The 15,359-nt window shown below is 51.5% G+C and overlaps 2 protein-coding genes across 2 annotated transcripts; one reads left to right on the forward strand and one right to left on the reverse strand.

Moving 5' to 3' along the window:
• Positions 1 to 2,698: 2,698 nt before the first annotated feature.
• Positions 2,699 to 8,267, reverse strand: PSMB11 (proteasome subunit beta 11; the record flags this gene model as incomplete). The annotated part of the gene is made up of 2 exons (XM_082196633.1): positions 2,699 to 3,484; positions 8,118 to 8,267. 2 exons carry the CDS (start codon positions 8,265 to 8,267, stop codon positions 2,699 to 2,701), a joined length of 936 nt encoding a protein of 311 aa, XP_082052759.1.
• A 1,308-nt stretch (positions 8,268 to 9,575) lies between these two features.
• On the forward strand, positions 9,576 to 15,036 carry PSMB5 (proteasome 20S subunit beta 5). Its single transcript, XM_082194248.1, has 3 exons — positions 9,576 to 9,847; positions 11,093 to 11,399; positions 14,570 to 15,036. The coding sequence occupies exons 1-3, from the start codon at positions 9,611 to 9,613 to the stop codon at positions 14,866 to 14,868; spliced, it is 843 nt and encodes a 280-aa protein (XP_082050374.1). The 5' UTR covers positions 9,576 to 9,610; the 3' UTR covers positions 14,869 to 15,036.
• The last annotated feature ends 323 nt before the right edge of the window (positions 15,037 to 15,359 follow it).

The following is a 15,359-nucleotide window of genomic DNA, read 5'->3' on the forward strand; positions in this document are numbered from 1 at the left end:
CCGTTCCAGGTCTGTCTGAGCTTTGAGGCCAGCGCTAGCTCGCCCGGCTACAAAACAGCCACTGCAGTGTAGTGGGCTAGGGTGTTCAGACCAGGGCCTGGGAGACCAGGGTTCGAATCCCCACCTTGGGGAGGGAGGGGGGCTATCTCTCAGCCTAACCTACCTCGCAGGGTTGTCGTGAGGATTGCGTGGAGAGCTCCTGGAGGGAAAGGCAGGGTACAAAACCTAAAATAAAAGACAATTCTTTCTCTGTCTTTGCTCACTGGCACTGTTAACTTTCTCATTCCTTCGTTCTGCATCCCTCAGCCACCTCCTGCTTTCCTTGGCCTTCTCCTCAGGGCTCTCCGCATCCCTCCTCCACAATTCACCTACTGTCAGTGGCGTAGCGTGGGGGGTGCAGGGGGGGCCGGTCGCACCGGGTGCAACATCTGGTGGTTAGGGTTAGGGGGCGCAAATCCATGGGTTAGGGGGCGCAAATTACTTGCCTTGCCCCGGGTGCTGACAAACCACGCTACGCCACTGCCTACTGCCCCTTCTTCACTGCCTTGTTTCTCCCTCCTCTTTCCCCATTCCCTTGCCGTTCTCTCCTCATTCCTTCCGCCCGTCTTTCTCTGCACTCCTCTCTCACCTCCCTATTCCCTTCGCTCCCTCCATTAATTCACAGGCCTCCTCCTCTCCCTTTCTGCATTCCTTTCGCATCACTTTCACACTCCTTCGCATCACTTTCACACTCCTTCGCTCCGCCGTCGCCTCGCCCCTAACACCCTTTCTCCCCAGACATTTATTCCCCTTCGCTTTCCCCTCTCGGCGTGCCCCCCAAAACACGCTGCCTCTCTCTGCCTCCCTCCTTGCCTCTCCCTTCCCATCTGCACTCCTTCCCAGCCACTTTTTCATTCCTTCGCTCTCTTCTGCGCCTCAAGGTGCAGCCTCCACCCAGGCGTGAAACAGCTAAAGTGCTGATAATTGGCGCCCCCCTCCCCCGCGGCGCTTGCTAATGGACTGACACCCCGTGGCGCCAGAGCGCTGATGGACAGGCCCGGGCGCCCCCCCCCACCCCGCCCCGCAGAGGGCCACGTGGGGAGGAGAGGAGAGGGGGAACAGGAGCCAAGGCAAGATGGGGGGTGGGAGGGAGTGGGGAAGGACGGAAGGCAGAAATAATGAAAGAGGGATGGAAAGAATCGGAGGGCGGGCTGGAGAAGATGGAAAGAGGCGGCAGCAGCAGCACGAGAATGGAGAAAGCTATGGGCCCAGGAAGTAAAGGGGGCAGGCGCCGCCGCGGAGGGAGCGCGGAGAAGGAGGGGACGTGGGGATCTGGGTGATGGATAGAAGGAGAAAGGGGCAGATGGAGAAGAGAAGGGGAAGGTGGAGCAGCGGCAGGAGGCAGACGGATCGGGAGCGACAGGGCGAGGCAGGAGGGGCGCGGAAGTGGGCCATCCGCCAGTTCCGCGGCGGCCGGGAGATGCCAATTAAGATAAGGGCGCAAATAGCGCGGCGTCCCCAGAACGCGCCAGGCCTAGCAAGGAGCTGTGTTTACGCGGCTGGTTTTTTTGGGGTGGGGCAGCCACTAGGGGGCGCTTTAGGGACCCGGGGGCCGCGATCCGGCCCGCGGCGCGTTGCTGCCGAAGGTTCGATCGCCGCCGTCCTCCTCCTCCTCCCTCGGCGGAGCTGTTTTCTCCCCAGCAGCAGCCGCAGCCGCGCCGGGGAGATGGAGAGGCGCGATAAGGGAGAAGGAGGCTGCGCTCCCGGCGGCGTCGGCGGCAGACAATGCTGTTGGAGGGCGGCGGCGGCGGCGGGGGGAGTGTAATGAGATGACGGGCGGCGACGCGGGCCGGGCGAGAAGGACATTGAAGCGGGGAGATGGCAGCAAGATAGGAGGAGGCGGCGGCGGCGAGACGGCAGAGATAACAGCGCCTATCTGTCACCGTCGCCGGGACACGTTCCGCAGCGCGGCGGATGGAGGAGGAGATGAGGCGAGGAAAGGCGCCGGCCAGTAGACGCCCCCCATTTATTTTCTCAAACAATGGAGCAGCCCTGGCTCGGTCCCCCTTGGTTCCGGCTGCGTCTGGTTTTTTTTCCTCCAAGGCAGGAGGGTGAACATGTTTGGTCCATCCAAGGAGACTCGCAGGTTATTCCGACCCAGTTGCACAAACATGAGTCCAGGCCTGGGAGGGTTCCTAGGCGCCATCCTGGCCGGTCCAAAGGGATCCTGGGTGTCATTTCGGCCTCCACAGATCAGTTCCATACATCAGAACCAGCAGAGTCCGTTCCATACTGGTTTACGCTGGCCCAAGGCTCCCCCCGACGCCCCACATCTAATGTACGCTGCGCTACCATCTGCTCCGTAATTGGCCCTATGCTAAATCAAGCTGTTTTTTAATAAGCCACGCTGATTGCTTTCCACCATATTTGTGAATTATTTGGGATTCTGATTCGCCGTTTGGTTTCCCTCTCCGCTAAGCGTCTTGCTGCTACGAAATTGTCCCTATGTTGGGTTTGCCCTGGTCCAGGCTGCCATCTTTGCAGCTTTGGGGTGGGTTTAAAAAAAAAAAATCAATTTAGTCCACTTGGGCCTTCCCACTCCTTATTTTACAACCTGTGCTTTGCTTTCTCTGCACTACTTTGCTGAAATGGTTTCTGAATCTGGGTTATGGCTGCTTCTTGCTGAAACCGACAGACCCGTCCCGTTTTAGGCTGGTATCTAGTCAATTCCACGGTGCCTTTCTTTAGTGTCGCCCTCTCCGTCGCCCAGTGGCCCCAATCCCCGATAGACCTGGCTGAGATCTTCCCGGGAGACGCACACCCAGCCGCTTGGCCGCACGTGGTAGAGGTCCACGTTCCCCCCGGAGTAGGCGTCTCGGTGGGCGGCGTGAGCCACAGCCTGGCGGGCCAGCAGGAAAGCCTCGTCGCGTGGCAGGTCGAAGCGGTATGAGCCATCCATCACCCCGTAGGCATAGGGAGACCCGGAGCCCACGGCGAAAATGTCTCCCTGGAGGCACGTGCCATCGCTGTAGACGTAGCGCAGAGCAGGCCCGCCGCCGTCCCAGCCGCACAGCACGGTGGCCACGCACAGGTCCTTGTGGCGGCAGCTCCGCAAGAGGAAAGCCAGCAGCTTGGCGGCCCCTGCCACGCTGACCTGGCGCCCGCCATGGAGCTGCCTCAGGCGCAGAGAGCACCGCAGCAGGCGCAACCAGGAGGCGCAGTCGGCCGATGTCCCGGACGTGGTCGCCAGGAGGTGGCGGTGGAGGGTCATGACCTTGCGGGCTGACGGATCAGACACGAGGTTCCCGCTCGAAGCACGGGTGTCCGCTGCCACCACCACCCCATGGCTGCAGCGGAAGGCCAGCGTGGTGGTGCCGTGGGACAGCGGAAACGGCAGGGGCACCACTCTCCTGCTTGGGGGTGGCAGGGGCCAGCTGGGGGCCTGCGGTGGGAGGTCCAGGCCCAGGACGCTCTGGAGAGCCATTTGGGATGAGTTCTGGAAACACTGGGAGAAGAGAGCTTATAAAAGGAGGGAGGGGGCCTAGATTCCGGGAAGGATCAGGTAGAGTATTGAGGCGGGGCTGGAGACAAGGTGCGATGGGTCAGGTAAAGCTGCATGTTTAACGGTGGGGAAAGGAGGGTGACGAAAAGCTTCAGGAAGCATCTTCTATGTGACAGGCTCTGACCTGTTTTTTGACACTATTTTCCTTTTTTATTTTAGTCTAAAGGCAGGTGGGAGAAGCTTCCTTCGTTTATGAGCAGTGGATTCTATTGTATTCAGTTTGGCAGGCTCCCAAGCCTGTGTCTAGGACTGCAGCCTAAGAAGCGGGTGTGCGAGTACTTCATAATGGGGTTGAAACAGTGAGCGGTGAATGATGCAGCAAGAAAAGCTGGGTCTCATTCACACCCCATGGTGCGTCTTCTTCATTTATTTGTTAAATTTGTATACTGCCCTTCCTCCGAAGAACGTGGGGCAGTTCACAACATGAACATACAAAATGAAAACGCAAAAATACGTAACAAGAGCATAGCTGTCAAGTGTCCCTTATTTGGCGGGACAATCCCTTATCCCAGCGCCATGTCCCACCGATGTCCCTTATTGATGAGGCTTCATTTGGCTGCTGGCTGGGCTTTCTGCCTTTGGCTCAGAGGGGTTCAGAAGTTGAACATACCTGTGCCCAGAAAATCCCTTATTTTGGCTGCGGATCCCTTATTTTCAAATCAGTAAGTTGACAGCTATGAACAAGAGCAAGAACAAACCCATAACCCCACCTTCCACAAAGAAGGCCTGGTTCTTTGTGACCCAAGGCCTGGTTGAAGAGGAACATTTTTGCCTGCCACCTAAAGGTGTATAATGAAGGTGCCAGGTAAGCCTCCCTGGGAAGACCATCCCACAAATGGGGAGCCACCACAGAAAAGGCCCATTCACATGTGGCCTCCCTCTGGACCTCGTGGAGAATGCACATGAGAAAGGGCCTCAGATGGTGATCTCAGATCCCGGGTAGGTTCATATGGAGAGAGGTGGTCTTTGAGGTGTTGAGGTCCTGAGCCATTTAAGCTTTTATCGCTCAAAACCAACACTTTGAATTAGGCCTAGAAACTAATTGGCAGCCAGTGCAGTTGGGCCAGGATTGGCATTACAGTAATACCTTGGGTTAAGAACTTAATTTGTTCTGGAGGTCCATTCTTAACCTGAAACTCTTCTTAACCTGAGGTACCACTTTAGCTAATGGGGCCTCCTGCTGCCGCTGCGCTACTGCTGTGCGATTTGTGTTCTCATCCTGAAGCAATGTTCTTAACCCAAGGTACTATTTCTGGGTTAGCGGAGTCTGTAACCTGAAGCGTCTGTAACCTGAGGTACCACTGTATACGCTCAAACCATCTTGCCCTGGTGAGAAACCTGGCCACTGAATTTTGCACCAGCTGAAGTTTCTGAGCCGTCTTCAGAGGCAGCCCTATGTGTAATGCATAGCAGTGATCTAACCTAGAGGTTACTAGAACACAGATAACAGAAGTTAGTGAGCGACCCCCTCTGTCCCACGGTTGTTCCTTCTCCCGTCTCTTGGGTCCCCAGAGAGACCGAAGTAGCTGCCCTAGACTTGAGTCAGACTATTTGTCCATCTAGCCCACGATAAGCCTACGCTGACTGGGTGTATTTTATTTACTCTTGTTTCTTGCATTGACAACCCATCTTCTCCAAGGAGCTCGAGGTGGTGTGCGTGATCCCTCCCCCTCCCTCCACATTCAGTCCCCACAAACGACCCGTTCGCCAGGGTGAGGCAGTCGCTTCAGGTGGGGACAGCCCAGAGGGGTGGCAAATCCAGCCCCCCAAGGCGTGTGCTGTTCTCCCCCTCCTGCAAAGAGCAGGGCCACCACCTGCTCCTCTCTAGCCTCCCTTCCCTCCCATCCCCCTCAGCATGCCAGAGCTTCCCCAGGCCATGTCCAGTTGCTTCAGGTGGTGTGTTTGTGTGTGCCATTTTGTGTTCTGCCTCAAGCGGCAACATTTATTGAGCCAGCCTTGGGAGGTAGTTAGGCAATGAAGCAATGGCTTCATGGTCAAGCAGGGCGTTGGATTCTGGTCTCCCAGGGCCTAGTCTGACACGCTCGCCCATCACACACTGGGTTTCAGGCATGGAGTCTCTCCCAGGGCTAACTGGAGATGTGGGGACTTTAGCCTGGGACCATCTCCTTTCTTCACAAGAAGAACTTCCCATATACTTTGGCACCAAGGTCCCTCTTTTTGTAAAGCAACCACCACAACAAAACCTCACTACACCCAGAGCCATCACAATCGAGTGAAGGTATTGTTGTTCCCCCAAGCGTTTGGGTCGGGGGGCCGAGTGGAAGCCCAGTCAGACCAATAAAGCACGTTTCACCCTTGCCACGTCCCCAGTGCCACGTCAAAGGCAAAAGCGATGGGGTTCTTTCTTGGCAGAGGCTGCAATCTGCTTTTGTGTTTGGCTCCTGGGAAGCTGCTTTAGGACAGTCTCTGAGAGAGCAAACTGGCAGCTGGAATTATACAACCAGACACATCAAATATGCTCTTGCTGCTTGCAATTTAGCTCATAATAAATATTGCTTCGTTTTCTCGTCTCCACCAGTTATTGGCAAGGATGGCCCATCAGTGCAAAACGGGCATCGACCAACTCAGCTTCCATTAGGTAGCCCATCGTGCAGCCCAGACACCTTGGCCTAGCGAAAGTGGGACCCTGAGCCAAACTGGTCCCCAGCACCGAGAGGGTTACCTCTCCCTTCCCCCCCGCCCTGACCTAAAAGAGACGCTGCCCTGTCAGCATCTGTCACCCTCAAATGCGTCCTTCCGCGTGCTCTACTGAAACGTGATGCCGAGTCCCCTAGCAGCATCCACCTAGCGCTTGGGGGGCTGTGGGAAGAGAGTGGGGGAATGTGGAAGCCAGGAGGGAATGGGAGGGGTGTGTGAAGAAGACCCTCAAAGGGCAGTCCTGGTTGTAATCCAGTTACATGGTGATGGGGTGATCCTGTACACTTTGTCACCAGGCCTTGCACTAATGGCTCGCCTCCGCTTTCTCTCCAGAAATGCCTTGACCTTTGCCGGGGGTGGGGTCACAGTTAGCTCAGTGATAGTCAAGACCTCTGGATGATCCTGCTGTGGGTAGCAACTGCAGAATGCTGCCTTATGCTAATTCAGACAGTTGGTCTGCCTAGCTCAGTATTGCCTGCACTGACTGGCAAGATTTTGGGCAGCCCTAGCTGAAGACGCCATTGGGGTCTGAATCAGAGACCCTCTGCATGCAAAACATCTTAGAGAAAGTGGTGCTTAAAGAGGGAGTGCAGGCGGTTTGGCTTTTTTTGGAGGACGTCCCCTGTCCTCCAAGACCAAAACAGTTGGCTTCAGTGCCGTTAAAGGTGTACAAAGCAAGCAGGCATTTCCAGTAGAAAAAAGTAGGGCGGGAGACACCCATGTTAATGGGAAGCAGAAGTTCCTTTTCAGAAGATGTTTAGTGCTTACGCTGCATTAATGGGAAGCAGAGCATTTATCACTGGAACAATCAGAGGAGTACAATCCGGAGAACTTAACTCTGCAGCAGAAAAGGTAAGTGTGAATGCATTCCGAACTTGGCACGGGGTGCGTGTGTGTGTCTGGTAAATTCAAGTCACAGTTAAGTTTATAAAATGATGTCTGCCATGAAGAAAGTGGACAGAGAACAGTTTTTATCCCTCTGTCGTAACTCTAGGACTCATGGATGTTCAATGAAGCTGAAGGTTGGAAGGTTCAGGGCAGATATGATAATCGATATGATACGATAATCTTTACTGTCATTGTCCCATACAGAACAATGAAATTGAAAAATCTACATAAGACATTCAGAACCCAACAAGCCTGCTATCCCAGCTATCCCAACCTGGTTAGCCCCCTAAAAACACTGATATCCCATTTTTAAATACAATATACTCCCATACAGACTCCTTACAATGCGTTTAAAACGCATTGTAGGAACTGTTTCTCAGACGGCTAGTCCTAGTCTTTATAACCCTGTACCTTCTTCCAGAAGGCAGAAGCTGATTGAAATCATTTCCGGGGTGCACACAATCCTGCGCTATCTCTGCAGCTTTCTTATGGCACCTGGAAGCATATATTTGATCCAAGGTGGGAAGAGTACACCCAGTTATTCTCTCTGCAGTCTTTACAACCCTGGACAGCATTGTTTTCCCCCTGACTGTGCAGTAAAAGGAATAACTTCTCCATGCAATGCAGAGTTGAACTATGGGACCCGCTGCCACTGGAATCAGTGATGACCACCAACGTGGCTTTAAAAGAGGATTAGACAAATTCCTGGGGGAGAGGGTCATCGATGGCTACTAGCCCTCAAGGCTATGCTCTGCCTCCATGGCTGCTCCTGAATACCAGCTGTTGGAAACCACAGGAGCAGAGAGAGCTGTTGTACGCAGGTCCCACTCGCGGGTTTCCCATTTGGGTATCTGGTTGGCCACTGTGAGAAGAGGGTGCTGAACTAGGCAGGCCTTTGGCTCAGTCCAGCTGGCTCTTCTTGCATTCCTCTGGGCTTTGGCAGGCAGCTGCCAGGGACCACGGATGCAGGCTTGCAGTTTTCCCTTTCCACCACCTGAAGCAAAAAGGCTGAGCCAGCTGCCCCACTAACAGGCAGCTGCTGGGGCACGATGGATGGTAGAAGGGACTCCTGTCTCCGTGCATCAGCATCCTTCAAGTGCTGTGCAATGGCACAGCGTTCAGGCTCGTTGGAGAGCTGTGCCATCTCTAGGAAGCCCGTGTGTAAATGCACACGCTCCATCTTGGAGGCTTTCACCCCACCCCACCCTGATGGTGCCAGGGAGAAGGGGAAGAGGCTGATACCAAAGATGTGAGGACACTGGCTGCTCCCTGACCTCTCCAGACAAAGCTTTCGCCAGTGCAGGGTGCTGTGGCTCTGTATGGTGATGGGAACTGCATATCGTCAACATAGGACACCGGTGTTAAAAGACTTGTACCAGCTTCCTATCAGAGTTATTGAATTAGTGTATAAAGCCCTGAATAACTTCACTTACTGCATCAGTGAGGCTGAGAGTCTCATCGACTGGGCAGCCCAGGACCTCCAGACACACTGACCATGCTATTCCTGCACTAGATGTTAGTCTGTCATCATCCCTGCTGAGTTTCAGGTGCCTGGTTAACATTGCTTTATTTCAGGAGGCCTTTGCAACATGGCTGCATCTTTGAAGTTTTACATTTCCTGATGCTTTAGGTTTGTTTTTTATTTTTTTAAATTTATGAGGCTAAATTCATTCTTTACATTCTGTTTGTTTTTGTCATTTTATTGTTATAAGCTGCTTTGGGACCTAGATGGTGAAAAGCTGAAAATAAATTTAATAATAATAGTTCAGAAGAAGAGCGGCACACTTGCACATGAGTCTTTAACCCCTATTTTTCACACTTGCAAAGATCAGACACTTCAGGGTACTTGAATTCTGCTTCTGGATTCCCCAGCTACTACTGTCCAATCATGAATGAGGGGCTATCTTGTTTACTTGTTTTAGCCCAGTATTTGTTGTTGGCCTGCATGCCACCTTGTGGCGGTGAGTTCCATAGGAAACGAAACTAGCACTTTGCACATCGTGCACCGTACAAGGAAAACTCATTTCCTTTGCTTTGTTTCATCCTCGTCCTAGAATCTTAGAATTGTAGAGTTGGAAGGGATTCTGTGGGTCATCTAGTCCAACCCCTAACTTCACTAGTTGCTCAGAAGGTAAAGGGATAAAAGCACTCGTCCCTTTCCATCCCCAAACGACATCCCTCCCCCCCCCCTCAGGAAATGAAGACGGTGACTGACACATTTCCTTTCCATTGACCTATTTGCTTTCGCCGGGGCAACCGGTCTTTCAGGTCTAGCCTTGCCCTCACCTAAGATGGCGCCCGGCCCTTTATTCGTAGCAGCAAGCCTCATGCAACGGCCTGCCCCCTCACTAAAAATGGCGAAGCCAACCTCTCGCGCGCGGCGTGAAATGAGAACGAGACCGCAACCAAGATGGCGCCCGCCGTATCCGTGCGGCTCCCGCGAGCCCTGCCCACACCAAACATGGCGTCCGGAGCCTATATAGGCCGTAGGCCCTGAGTCACGGTGACTAGCCCTTATCCAAGATGGCGCTGGCCAGCCTGCTGGAGCCGCAGCAGCCCGTGAACAGGGCCGGGTTCTTCGGTTTCGGGGCCGGCAACGAGTTCCGACTCCCCGCGCTCGGCACCTGCCATGGGGCGGAGGCCCAGGCCTCGGGGATGCCCCTGCTTCTGGCGGCCCCTTGTCCCGGCCTGGACCGAGGCACCGCCGCGAGGGATGCCAAGATCGAGCTGCTGCACGGCACCACCACCCTGGCCTTCAAGGTGGGCGGCGGGGAGTGGGGGGACGCGCCCCTTGGGGGGCTGAGAGGGGGCGCTTTGGGTGCGAGTGGTGGGGGGTTGGATGCATCGCTTTGGGGGGTGAGCCCTACTTGGAGAAGACTCATTGAGACGAATGAGTTGGGTCCTCTCTCGAGTACGGCCAGCATTGGATTACAAACCATGGTTTTGAAACTTTTATCTTTGTTTGCTCAAAGCTGCTCTTCGCTGTTTTTATTATTTGCACGTGGAAGGCAAAGTGCAGCGTTTACAGTGTCGGACTAGGGACCCTGGAGACCAGGGTTCGAATCCCCACTCAGCCATGAAGCCCCCCTGGGTGACTTTAGGGCAGTCACCATCTCTCAGCCTCACAGGGTGGTGGGTGCTTGTTGTGAGTTCGTTCTGGGATTTATCATTCCTGTTTTTATGATGTTATTTTTGTTTTTATGATTGCGAGTCACCATGAGATCTGTGGATGAAGGGTGGTATACAAATTTAATAAATAATATTGATAATTGTTTGTTTAATTAAATTTATATACCGCCCTTCATCTGAGGATCACAAAGTGGTTTACAGAACAAGTGGTACAGAATGTTAATGACTTAAAATATATAAGCTCTCCTGGGAGTAGGGATGACAAGAAAGATATCTGGCTGGTGGTGGCTGTAGTTAGTTGGGGGTGGCGAATAAGAGGCCTGATCCGGGTGTTCAGATATGTGTGAATGATACTGGAGTCCATATTGGGAGAATAGGTTGGTTCAGTTGGGGGCATAGAAAATTGGGAAGTGGAAGGCACACTTTGTAGAGAGGGATTCACTTGAAGGAAAGGCTTCAGGAAACGGAAGACCTGAGAAGTTGGGCAAAGGGTGGCTTTGTCTTCAAAAGTCACTTTGAGATTATCACCTGGGTTTTCCAGAATAGAATTAATGGGCTTTCGATGTCTTGTGGGCACTTTTGAGGGAGAGGGATACTGGCCTCACAAACCCTGGTGTACTTTTGGACTGGTGATTCAGGTTGAGACAGGGGTAGGCTGCTTTGGCAAATCCCATACTGGATTGGCAGGTGAATGTTGCCTCAGGATGGTATCTTATCACCTGGACCATGTAATGGGGTGTGAGGAACCCTCTTCCACTGGTGCCTTCAAGCAGGGTGGGCACACTTTGGATTGCCATTCATTCTGGTTGCGTGTATCCTTTGTGGTTTGTTCATCATCATCATGATCTTGACCTCTTGATTTCCTTGATCCTCCAGTTTCAGCATGGTGTGATAGTGGCCGTGGATTCCCGGGCAACAGCAGGTGTCTACATTGCTTCTCAGACGGTCAAGAAGGTCATCGAGATTAACCCTTACCTGCTGGGCACCATGGCTGGTGGTGCAGCCGATTGCAGCTTCTGGGAGCGGCTGCTGGCACGGCAGTGTCGCATCTATGAACTCCGCAACAAGGAGCGGATATCGGTGGCTGCTGCCTCAAAGCTGTTGGCCAACATGGTGTATCAGTACAAGGGAATGGGGCTCTCTATGGGTACCATGATCTGTGGCTGGGACAAGCGAGGGCCAGGTGAGGACACCACATTTTTCTTGGGGGGGGGAGCTGTCATAAGATTTAAATGTCTTCTCCACTCCCCTGTCTTACTAAATTCTAAACAGATTTATCCTTTGCACTATTTCCCTTGATCATGCCCGTACCCACACCTATGTTCTGGTGACTCCACAATCCTTGTCTGTATTTACATTGGCATTTGCTGTGGGAAGTGCTATACAGGCGGTGATAAATCCATTATGTGATGTGATTTTTTTTTTATCTGGCACCCTGGGCTCCTTTGGGAGAAAGGGCAGGATAAAAAAATTAATGATGGTTAATATTACCTTTCTGGGGTCCGGTGTTTTCCTGTTCTTGCTTTCTTCACTCAAAACTACCTTCTGAGACTCCCCAACCTTTACATTTGCATTGGTTTAGGACTAATTAAGGTTGTACCCCTACCGCACATGCTGTTTGAGTTTTGTGTTGGGTTTTCTGACATTGCATTTTGACACTGGGAAAAGAACATGCACTGGTTCTGAATTCTGCTGTGCATCTCAAGTGATTCTTTAGCTCCTGCTCTCTCTAGCTCACTTTTGTTTGTTTCTACTTCCTTGGGAAACTACAGCACGTTAATACTCTTTATAGGTAAGTGTTCAATTCTGCAGGGAGGTGGAGCCAGTAACAGGAAACATACTGCCCTGCTAGCTGGATTAAAATATCTGGCAGATACCTGGATAAATTACAATCATACCTCGGGTTACAGCTGCTTCAGGTTGCATTTTTTCGGGTTACGCACCCGCTGAAACCCAGAAGTACCAGAACGGGTTACTTCCGGGTTTTGGCGGTTGCGCATGTGCAGAAGTGCTAAACTGTGCTTTGCACATGCGCAGAAGTGCCAAATCGCAATCCATGTGTGCGCAGACGTGCCACTGCGGGTTGCAAACATGCACCCTGCACGGATCATGTTTGCAACCCACTGTATTGGAGAAGTGACTGATTATCGCCCTATTTGCACCATTCATTGAAAGCAATATCACACCACTTTAAACAGTCATGTCTTCTCCCAAAGAATCTTGGGAACAGCTGAGAGTTGTTATGAAGCTTATATTCCCCTCACAAGAGCCAGAGTTCACAGAACAGCCAATCCCTCTTCCCTGGGAAGTCTTGAGAGTTGTAGCTCTGTGAGGGGAATAGGAGCATCCTAACAACATTCAGCACCCTTAAAAACTACATTTCCCAGGATTCTTTGGGGGAAGCCATGACTGTTTAAAATTGTATGATGCTGCTTCAAATGTATAGGACAGTTGGGGCCAATGTCTCACTTGTAGTCATAGCTGCACTTTTACAACCAACTTGCTAGTGGTGAGGTTATTATAGTTTACCAATTAAGTATCTTATTTTATATCCTGCTTTCTTCCATCTTGAAACTTAAGATGATGCATGTAGGGCTCACAAGGGGTCTCCCATTCAGGCACAGATCAGACCCCGACCTATTTAGCTTCTGCAGGGCTGCTGCTAGAAACTCTTTCAAAGTCTCTGGCTGTGTAAAAATGTGTCTAGAAGCAAGGGTGGTTGTGCCTCCAGGTTGAATATGCTAACTAGGGAGGTGGTATCTCCAGGTAGAGTGTGCTTGGTACAGCCATTGTTGCTTTGGTACAGCTAGTTGTGCCATGCACATGGGTTTTACTAAATGTTCCCCTACCTGGTTTCTTCCGGATACTTTAGTCCGCAGCTGTGCTGTCTGGGACTGATGGGAGCAGCGGTCCAAGAATTCTGGAGGACACCAGGGAAAGGGTGTATGTACTAAGTTGACTGGGCTTGCATTTGTCAGCAGGAAAATCCCCACAGTCCCCACATAGATTGTTGGTACCCAGTACTTGTTGCCCATGAAGGCCTTCCTCTGGAAGCACTTGGTTGCACTAGCGTAGAATCACAGTGTGGTGATCCTATTTAAAATGGTTTTGTCTATTTTTAATATTTGCATAGCAGACCATTGGGCCAGGTTGGCTGCTCTCCTGAGGAAAAAATCCAAAGAATTTACATGGGCTCTGCACATTTTTAATTTCCTCAATGTTTGCACTGACTAGTCCCTTTGATAAATCTCTTTCTCATATGTTTATTTGTTACATCCTATCTTTCCATGTGGAATACCCAATATGTCTACATATGGTTGGGGCTGAGAGAAGCTGCAGTCTTTGGTTCCCCTGAAATCTGTGATACTTTGCATCCAAGTATGCAAAGGAATAGGATATAAACCTTTCTGTTTTCCTTTATTCCTCTGACTTAGCCATCTTGTTCCATATTCTACATCATATTCTACTTTCCGTCACCAAGGCTGTGCTCTCAGTGCAAACTGCCCCCCCCCCCGCGCCCACTTCTTTCTAAATCAGTGCCTACAATTTCAGAATATCCTAAAATACGTCTTCATTTAACATTCCCCAAAGGATTCCATCCCCCACCTAAACACTTAAAAGCAAAATTTTCCCAGGACCACCTTTCTCCTCCAGGTGTTGGATTGCAACTTCCATCATCCCTGACCATATGCTATGCTTGCTGGAGCTGTTGGGAGTTGGAGACCAGCAACATTTTGAGGGCTACAGGTTCCCTATTTCTGGTGTAGGATACAGGACACATAGCTGTGTGTTGCAGCTCTTTTTTATAGAAAGGGAAACCCCAGTGTTTTCATTGTGAAGGTATCTGTGTAGCTTGTTCCATCAGGCTAGGAAACTGATCTTGAAGGATTAATCCTTTTGGGTTTTGTCAACGGTCCAGGAAGGCTGATTAGAGCAGGGAATACCGGGCAGAAGATGCCTGGAGCTGTGGCCAAGTTTATCCTTGAACATAGTACAAAATGCATAGCTATAGCTCCTCCCAATAAACATACCCTGCCCCCCAACCTAGCATTCCAGTTGCCACATTTCCTTTGGATGTTGCATAGCCCCATGTTGGGACACTTGCAGCAGCATCAGGAACTGTAGCGTTTGGGTGTTGAAACTTGGAGAGGGTTGCTGGAAGAAGCTCAGAGGGCTGAATGCTCCCTTCCATCAACCTGTTTAAAAACATGGTGTTATACATGATGGTATAGAAATTGAGATCATTTTGGGAGGGGAGAAGGGTGTGTAAGGCAACCTTTGGTGCTGATACGATAATTTTAATCATTTTGTGAAAAGCCCCAATAACACAAACTTCCCTGCCCTGCCTTTCAGGCCTTTATTACGTGGACAGTGAAGGGAACCGCATCTCGGGCAAAGTTTTCTCGGTGGGCTCCGGTTCTGTCTACGCCTACGGAGTGATGGACCGTGGCTACTCTAACGATCTCACCGTCGAAGAAGCCTGCGATCTGGCCCGTCGCGCCATCTACCAGGCTACATACCGCGATGCCTACTCTGGGGGCACAGTCAACCTCTACCACGTACGCCAGGATGGCTGGGTCCGTGTCTCCAGTGATGATGTGTCCAAACTGCATGAATTGTATAATGACAAAGCTACAGAAACAGTAGCTTGAGATGATGGACTTTGGGAGAAAGCTGGGGTGCTGATTTGGGTTTTAAGGGTTGTTGGCTGGAGGAAGGGATGCCGCTGTCTGGGAAGATGTCTTATGCTTGTAACCCACGTTTCATATAGTATTTGGTTTTTTTCCTTGTTCAGAATTAAACTTCTGCTGTCCAAACTGTTTTTTGTCTTCACTTGAAAAACGAGAGTGGGCAAGGGAAATCTTGGCTACTCCAGTCCCGTCAGAGGTGTGTTGTTGGCTTTGGATTCCTGCCAACGGAGGGATGCCTTGGAGGGGCAAACATGCTGGCTGCCTCTGTGGGCGTTAGTGATTGGGCACAGGAGGTGGGAGATAAATGTCTCTTGAAATTCATTGTTCCTAGGCAAGAAAGCAGAAGGTCGGCTGTTCCCACAGGCACTGAAGCATACGTGTCTGCCGATACCAAGGGAGGGAGGAAGTCAAACGATTGTTAAATAATTGCTCCTTTCCCCCATGATAGCCCA

The sequence above is a fragment of the Podarcis vaucheri genome, assembly GCF_965113315.1.
Source record: "Podarcis vaucheri genome assembly, chromosome: 13".
NCBI classification, from domain to species: domain Eukaryota; kingdom Metazoa; phylum Chordata; class Lepidosauria; order Squamata; family Lacertidae; genus Podarcis; species Podarcis vaucheri.

Coding starts and splice junctions, on each gene's coding strand:
- PSMB5 (XM_082194248.1), top strand. CDS start 9,611: ATGGCGCTGGCCAGCCTGCTGGAGCCGCAGCAGCCCGTGAACAGGGCC. Junction 9,848..11,092: donor CCACCACCCTGGCCTTCAAG/GTGGGCGGCGGG, acceptor TTGATCCTCCAG/TTTCAGCATGGTGTGATAGT. Junction 11,400..14,569: donor CTGGGACAAGCGAGGGCCAG/GTGAGGACACCA, acceptor CCTGCCTTTCAG/GCCTTTATTACGTGGACAGT.